Here is an 8264-nt window from a genome sequence, read left to right as displayed (position 1 = left end):
TCACTTCCTGCCGCGGAGTCGAGGAGTTTCTTGCAAGGGCCCCAGTCCCCGCCCTAGCTGGGGGCCAATTTCCAGGAAGTCCAGACGACATCGCAAACGCTAACCCCATGTCCTATTTTAATTCCCCATGCATCCTACCAAGGTGGGCTCCTGGAGAGCGACAGATGCTTCAGGGACATGACCAAGAGCTGTGTTGGCCATGGAAGGTGCCATTTTTTTTTTTTTTTTAGCAAGGGTCTCTCCATAACCATGGTTGGTTGGTCTGGAACTATGCAAGCCAAGCTCACTTCGAATTCAGAGTTCTCCTGCCTTTACCTCCAAATGTTGGGATTAAATGCATGAGCCACCAAACTCATGGGTGCTACCTTGAGCAAAAACCGAGAATAAAACGAAACCTTAGATTAACAAAAAAAAAAAGGCGGCAGCATCTGATAGTTTTGTGCCACGCACTGCACAACTTGCCTTGTTCTATACTTGTTCAAAACCCTCAAGTTCGTGAGTTGGTATTGTATTTCACAAGGGATTCGGGAATCTGCCTTAAATTACTTAACGTCATGAAATAGGACTAGCTATGAGTCAGACAGTCTGACTCAAATTTGGGTTTTTTGGAGGGGGCGGAGTGGGCTAGGGGGAGACAGAGTTTCTCAATGTAGCCTTGGCAGTCCTAGAATTCACTTGCTCTGTAGACCACACTGGCCTTGAATTCAGAGATCTTCCCCATCTTGAGCCACCATACCTGGCCCTTAGCTGTAAAATCTTAACCCAACTCAAGAATTTCTGCAGAGGAATTCAATAGGTAAGTTTGATCAAGTCAGGGTTTGTTTATTCCACCTAGCAGACAGGCTTACTGCATGAACTTCTAAATTTCTCCCTAACACAGGCAGTGTTGTGCCTAGTAAGAGCTAGTGGTGAGGTTTTAAATACAATCGTTATGATTAAAAACGATGTTTATAGACAGTCTTTTACAGTGGCTGGCTAGGAGGAAATACATTACACAAACGAAGGGAGGAAAACATGTAACTCTGTTTGAGACTTTGACACTCTCATCAGATATTCAAGATGCCACAAATGTAAATCCAAACTTTTCCTTTGCCTTCTTTTTTTTTTTTTAAGATTTATTTATGCCGGGCAGTGTCGGCAAATGCCTTTAATCTCAGCACTTGGAAGGCAGAGGCAGGCTGATTTCTGAGTTCGAGGCCAGTCTGGTCTACAGAGTGAGTTCCAGGACAGCCAGGTCTACACAGAGAAACCCTGTCTCGAAAAAAAAAAAAAAAAAAAAAAGAAGAAGCCGGGCGGTGGTGGCACACACCTTTAATCCCAGAGAAACCCTGTCTCAGAAAAAAAAAAGAAAAAGGAAAAGGAAAAAAAAAAGAAATTCAGAAGTCTTAAAAAAAATGTAAATGTTTTTAAATTGTATTTTTATGTATGTTTTGTCAGTGTGGATGTACATCACTTGTATGCAGTGCTCTTAGATGCCAGAAGAGGGCATCAGATCTCTTGGGACCAGATATATAAACAGTTGTAAAGTGTCTTGTCCATGCTGGGAATTGAACCCCAGATCCTTTGCAAAAACAGTCAGTGCTCTTTACCACTAAGCCATCCCTCCAGCCACCCCACCCCATAAATATACATATGATATATAATATAAGATATATGATATAAATTTTATTTCAAATTTCCTTTTGTTGTTGTTGTTTAACTATATTTGCCATGTGATCCAGCAGTTCTACTGGGAGGATTTTTTAAAAAAGATTTATTTATTTTATGTATATGTGAGTATACTGTCACCATCACTGTCTTCAGACACACTAGAAGAGGGCCTTAGGTCCAATTACAGATGGGTGTGAACCACCATGTGGCTACTAGGACTTGAACTCATGACCTTCAGAAGAACAGCCAGTGCTGTTAACTGCTGAGCTGTCTCTCTAGCCCTTTTGGTTTTTTGTTTTCTTTTTTCTTTTTCTTTCTTTTCTTTTTTTTTAATAAACCAAATCCACTCAGACTGCGTTCCCTCCCTCTCACCCTCCCGAAGGAGAGAAGAATGATCATCAATGGCAAGAGGCAGCTGCAATCAAGCAGCACCTAGAGCCGGCTTCACGCTCAGTAGGGGATGCTACGTCTCGTCCTCGTGGTTTCAGGTGCTCTACACAGTCAGAGAAACTTCTCTAGTAACGAACTATAGAAATGATCCCTGAAAGTATAGTCTTCCTTTTGTTGTTTTTTAAAGACAGAGTTTCTCTATAGTCCTGGAACACAGTTTATAAACTAGGCTGGCTTTGAACTCAGAGATCCACTTGCCTCTGGTGCTGGGTTTAAAGTCATGCACCATGCCAGGCAGTAGTGACCCATGCCTTTACTCCCAGCTCTTGGGAGGCAGAGACAGGCAGGTGGCAAATCTCTATGGTTCAAGGCCAGCCTGGTCTACAAAGCAAGTCCTGGACAGCCAGGGATACACACACACACAAAACCCTGCCTCAAAAAATTAATTAATTAATTAATTTAAATAAATAAAAAGAAAAGCCATGCATCACTCCAGGTTTCTTCCTTCCTTTCTTCCTTCCTTTCTTTTTAGACAAAGTCTAACTGTGTAGCCCTTGCTTGCCTTGAACTCACTATCATGAATCAGGCTGGCTTTCAGACTCAAAGACATCCACCTGCCTCTGGCTCCAGAGTGCTGGGATTAAAGATGTGGGCTGCCATGCCCTTCATCTTTATTTTATTTTATTTTGTTTTATTTTGAGACAAGTTCCACTACATCATCCTAACTCCAACTATATAGTCCAGCTTGCTCAAACTCTCAGCAATCTTCATGCCTCGTCTAACCCTACCATCCTTTAAGGCTTTGGTTCTGCCTCCTCACTCACTCTCATGCTGTATTTCCTGTTGCTCATCTTCTTGTTTATTGACATAGTTTTGGTTGTGTGTTGTGTGCACATGCACACACACACTAAACCTGCCTCCAGCTGCACCAGAAGAGGGCATCAGATCCCATTATAGATGGTTTGGCTTTGGTTGTGAGCCACCATGTGGTTGCTGGGAGTAGAGCTGAGGACCTCTGGAAGAGCAGCCAGTGTTCCTAAGCCAAGCCATCTCTCCAGCCCAACATAGTCTTTTTTCTTTTTGTTTTTTGTTTTTGTGTGTGTGTTTGTTTGTTTGTTTGTTTTTCGTGAACAGGGTTTCTCTGTATAGCCCTGGTTGTCCTGGAACTCATTATGTAGAGCAGGCTGGCCTCTAACTCAAAAATCTGCCTACCTCTGCCTCCCAAGAGCTGGGATTAAAGGTGTGCGCCACCACATCTGGCACACGTAGCTTTCTAATTGATGTAAAATGTGTGTGTCTGTGTGGATATACACAAGTTTGTGTGTGTGCCCTCTTTGGCCAGGAATGGATGTTGTGTCTTCTGGAGCAAGAGTTAGAGGCCATTGTGAGGCACTGGATGAGGGTTCTGGGACTGAACTCTGGTCCTCTCAGTCTTACCACTGAGAGGTCTCTCCAACCCACTTATTTACAGTTTTGTCCTCCCAGTCTCCGCTTAAATGACATGTTCTTACTCCATTCCATCTAGAAAAGACTTTTCTGTCTTTCTCCATGTGACTCAGCGTGCTGTGATTAGTAGTGTGTTCGTGTGTTTAAAGATCAAGGCTTGCTGGCACAAGTTGTTCCAGCAACTTGAAAGGCCCATGTAGTCGAAGAACCTTCTCCTATTGGGTTTATTTGCTTGCTTTTGAGACATGAGGACAGTTTCATGTAGCCAAGTCTGTCCTTGAACTCCTGATCCTCCTGCCTTCCCTTCCTCAGCACTGTTATTACAGGCTGGTGACTTTGTTAGCAATCAGGGCTGCCATTGTGTCTGTGTGCTTCATTGTTGTATACAGTGAGTTAGTCAGAATCCCTCTTGTCTATGTCGTTTCTAGTATGGTTGTAGGAGGCATAGAGGAATAAGTTGATGTGTCCCTTTTCCTTGGGAGGCATGGACACACCCAAGATACACATGGCTATGCCCTGCGAGTGCTCAGCTGACATTTGAATGAGTTTTCACCATGGACACCAAGGTTTACTTCAGCTTAAGGCTTTATTGGTTTGGTTCTCTCAGAGACTTTGGACCAGGGCGGAAGCAGGAGCCAAGCAAGCTAAGGTCAGAGTCCAGTCCTGCTCTGGGCTAGGTCAGTCACTGAGACCTGGAAGAAGGGGAGACAAGAAAAAAGAGGGAGGGAGTTACCAACTTGGAGTCAGCACAGCAAATTTATCCTGCTGTCCAGGCATAGACAAACCACTCCTATCTGTAAATGACCTTTCTCGGTGATTGATTAGTAGTCAAAATCTTTCACAAAAGTACCAAGACAGCACCCCCACCTTCTGACAGGGATTTGTCCTCTGAACTGGCTTGATCATGTTCTCTTGTCTATCTATCTGTGTATCTGTATCTGTGTGTGTACATCATATGCATGTATGTATACACATGTGTCTGTGTCTGTGTGTGTGTGTGCACATGCCTATAAGTACAGACCACAGGTTGATAGCCACTCTAATTTTTTAAAGACGTATTTCCTTTTATTTTATGTGTTTGTGTGTTTTGTCCACTTGAATGCATGTGTACAATGTGCATACAATGCCTATAGAGCTCCAAAGAGAATCCTCTGGAACTGGAGCTGTGGATGGCAGTTAGCCATCAAATAGGTGCTAGGAACAGAACCCAGGTCATCTGGAAGAACAGCGAGGGCTTAGCCACTGAATCATCGCTCCAGCCTTTGTCCACTTTTTTTTTTCTTTTAAGACAAGGTTTTCCTATTTTCTCTTGATGTCTTGGAACTCACTCTGTAGACCTAGCTGAGCTTAAATCACAGGAATCCGCCTGCCTCTGCCTCTAAGTGCTGGGATTAAAGGTGTGCACCACCATGTCCGGTCCAGTGAGCATTCTACCCAGTAAGCTCTCTTCTCCCTCTTTACCTTCTGGAAAGCACCCAGATTCCCTCCCTCCACCCCTCCCCAGCTCCCAGGAAGTCTGGGTGAGTTTGGGCTTCTGTGTTTTGAGTGGAGATCCTCTTCACCATAGGGTACATGGGTCACTCCACAGTATTTCGACCCTCACTCTGGAGCAGAACCTAGCTGATGGTCACTGAGACAAACAGTAGTTATAGAGCAGAATCATATGAACAAATAAGGGCTCCTATCCCTGGGAAAGGTGCCCTGGCCCAAGGGTCACGAGGGAAAGCTGAGGACAGAAAAGGCGGCCAGATGAGAAGACAGCCTAAACGAACAAGCTTGCAACACCCCCATGGCCCCTTTGCTCCCGACCTGAGTCGGCAGAGCTCTGTTTGGTCCACCATCCAGGCCAGTAGCTCTTGAATCAGAAGGTCTCTCAGCACATCATCATCACTGAGGCTCTTGGGCAAAGAGCTGCAAAGGAGAGAGATTGCAGGAGCCAGGATGCTTTGTTAGCAGACAGCCGCACTCTGTAGCCCTGACTGGCTCAGAACCTGCTATATAACCCAAGTTGGGCTGCCTCTGTCTCTGCCTCTGGATTGCTGGGATTAAAGCATATGCTAGGAGCTAAGGAGCTAACACAGCTTGCTGCTTCTGGGTTAGTTCCACTCTCAGCTCCTGGGACTCCTTTGTGCTGGGCCCTCCCTGGTTCTGCCTTCTCAGAGAATACAGGGTCCGCAATCCAGGCAAAAACCAAACACAGCTTCAAAGTGAGGTAGCTCACTGACTCGCCTAGCAAAGTGTGTGAGAATGCATCCCAGTGACCCCAGAGAGAACTTCCCTGAGCCTCACACCCATTATGTCATAGAGTGGGTGGCTTTGGGAGAATGCCAGGGTCTCCCAGTGGTCTCCAAGACAACCTTCCTGAGATTTGGCAAGGAAGTGTCAGCTCTGGTCTGAGGTTCCTATTCCCCTCTCTCTTGATTCAGGAAATCATGTGTACCTTTAGTCACAGACCTTAGAAAGCCCTCAAGGGGTCCTCTAGGACATTACTCACTAGTGTCCTTCTTAAGCTCTTAGAGGGAGAGGTGTTTACTGTGGGGTCCCTGCCCTCGTCTACAGGCTGAGAGAGAGAAGAGTGAAAGCAGGGCCAGAGGCTGTTTCCCCTACCCCACAGTGGACTCACCTCTCCTGTGCCTCTTTGTCCTCCTTTCCCTGAGATTGCCCTGCCAGCACCAAAGCCCGGGCCTCTCTCTGGGTGATGTTGTGTTTCCAGCTGGAGAAATGAAGATCATTCAAGAATGAATTATGCTGAAGGGGACAAACTGAAGTTCCCCCACACAGGGGCACTGGAATCTTCAATACCTCAGCAGTAGGAACAACAGTGCCTACTTCCTGTACTGACACGCAGACACCCCCAGCACTGCCTGGGTTCAGTCTCAGCCACCACTGACAGCACCTGAGAATCCACCAGGCTAACCTAACAGCAGTGAACAAGACTCAGCACAGGTTGGGAGAGGCACAATGGCGGTTTACTTCCAGAGTCTGAAGTAGCCACCACCAAACAGGCAACCCAGCTCCTCCTGCCTTCACCCCCAGGCCTCTGGGGATCTCTCTGCTGCTTCTACCCTTTCCTCTGACTCCTGTAGCTGCTCTATCGCGCTTTGTGGGTTCTTTCTTCCGCCCTCCTTACCTCTTTTCTTCCATCCTTTCAACCCTCTAACACTAGATAAGAAAGAAAAAGGGATAGAAAGAAAAGGAACAACATTGTCTTTAGACGACTTCCTGCTGATTAGGGGTGTCCAGTTCTTGTTGCAAATTTGACCTTCACTATCAGGATATATAATTTCTTATTTCTGTTTGTTTTTGTTTTTGACCTTCACTATCAGGATATATAATTTCTTATTTCTGTTTGTTATTGTTTTCTTTTCTTTTCGAGACAGGGTTTCTCTGTATAGCCCTGGCTGTCCTGAAACTCACTTTGTGGACCAGGCTGGCCTCGAACTCAGAAATCTACCTGCCTCTGCCTCCCAAGTGCTGGGATTAAAGGTGTGCGCCACCACCGCTCGGCTTCTTCCTTCTTTACACAGGACTACTTACACAGGATTATCACAACCAACAACAACCCTTCTACCACCACTAACCCCTGACCCCCTGCCATACACACACACACACAAAAACAACCTTTGGAACCTTAGCATTATTAATCCTCTGAAAAGTCCCCAGAATTCCAAACATCATACAGTCATAGAAACTATCTGCTGCTAGCAAAATCACATCCCTGCTACAGCATGAGACAAATCAGAGTCAGCTGCTATGAACAATCTGAAGCAACCCCATATCCCACACCTGGGATTAAAACAAAGATATATTCTTATAAAGTGTCTGTGTTTTTTGTTTGTTTGTTGTTTTAAAAGTTTGTTTATTTCAGGTGTATGAGCACACTGTTGTCTTCAGACACACCAGAAGAGGGCATCGGATCCCATTACAGAAGGCTGGGAGCCACCATGTGGTTGCTGGGAATTGAACTCAGGTTCTCTGGAAGAGCAGGCAGTGCTCTTAACCTCTTAACTTCTAAGCCATCTCTTCAGTCCCATTTCTGTGGGGGTTTTGTTTGTTTTGTTTGTTTGGTTGGTTGGTTGGTTTGGTTTTTCGAGACAGGGTTTCTCTGTGTAGTCTTGGCTATCCTGGAACTCACTTTGTAGACCAGGCTGGCCTCAAACTCAGAAATCTGCCTGCTCTGCCTCCCAAGTGCTGGGATTAAAGGCGTATGCCACCACCGCCCAGCCATTTCTGTGGTTTTTTTTAAAGAAACCAAAATACCAAAATTGTCACTACAGCTTTCCTTAGTAAAGGATGGGGGCTGGAGAGATGGCTCAATGGTTAAGAACACTGTCTGCTCTTCTAGAGGATTCGGATTTAACTCCCAGCACCCACATGGCAGCTCACAACTGTCTGTAACCCCTGGATACCCTCACACAGACACGATGTAAAGTCACCAACCAACATAAGGGTGGGAAAACGAACCCTGTGCCCAGTCGATCCCAGAGCCCTAGTCATGGCCATTTAGTTCCCTCATGCTTACTTCCTGAAAGGTATCTGTGATGTTGTGCCCCTCACAGCCCATGTGGCCATCTGGGAGATGGTGCGAGCAGAGTTGGACGTGGCGGAGACAGGAGGGAACTACTTACTCACTCTTCTTCCCCCTCTGTGCCAGCAGCCAGTTCACGAAGTCTTGTTGTCGGATCTTGTCCATGGCGATGCTGTAATCACTGATGAAAGTCCCCTCTGCGTACCTTGGACCTCGAGGTCGAGGGCCAGCAAATTTAGCATGGGATCTG

The 8264-nt window shown here is 45.9% G+C and overlaps 1 protein-coding gene and 1 non-coding gene across 4 annotated transcripts in view; both read right to left on the bottom strand.

The window, feature by feature from the left end:
* Positions 1-1992: 1992 nt before the first annotated feature.
* Positions 1993-2207, bottom strand: Gm24949. The gene has a single exon (XR_003949963.1). It is a non-coding gene; the product is annotated as a small nucleolar RNA U3 (small nucleolar RNA).
* Positions 2208-4053: 1846 nt separating this feature from the next.
* The window catches only part of Gip (gastric inhibitory polypeptide), a 6300-nt gene continuing 2089 nt past the window's right edge, over positions 4054-8264 (bottom strand). For 2 of the 3 annotated variants that reach the window (XM_006532225.4, XM_006532224.4), the window contains 4 exons: positions 8115-8261; positions 6110-6199; positions 5296-5397; positions 4054-4178 (listed from right to left, as the gene is read on the bottom strand). In XM_006532225.4, the coding sequence (XP_006532288.1) occupies positions 4169-4178; positions 5296-5397; positions 6110-6199; positions 8115-8261 (349 nt within the window). In that variant the 3' untranslated portion in view covers positions 4054-4168. The remainder of the gene's footprint in view (positions 4179-5295; positions 5398-6109; positions 6200-8114; positions 8262-8264) is intronic. The other variant, NM_008119.2, reaches the window with a different exon arrangement.

The sequence above is a fragment of the Mus musculus genome, chromosome 11, assembly GCF_000001635.26.
Source record: "Mus musculus strain C57BL/6J chromosome 11, GRCm38.p6 C57BL/6J".
Classification (NCBI taxonomy): Eukaryota; Metazoa; Chordata; class Mammalia; order Rodentia; family Muridae; genus Mus; species Mus musculus.
The sequence above is the reverse complement of the archived record's forward strand: the minus strand, read 5'-3'. Positions and strand labels throughout refer to the sequence as shown.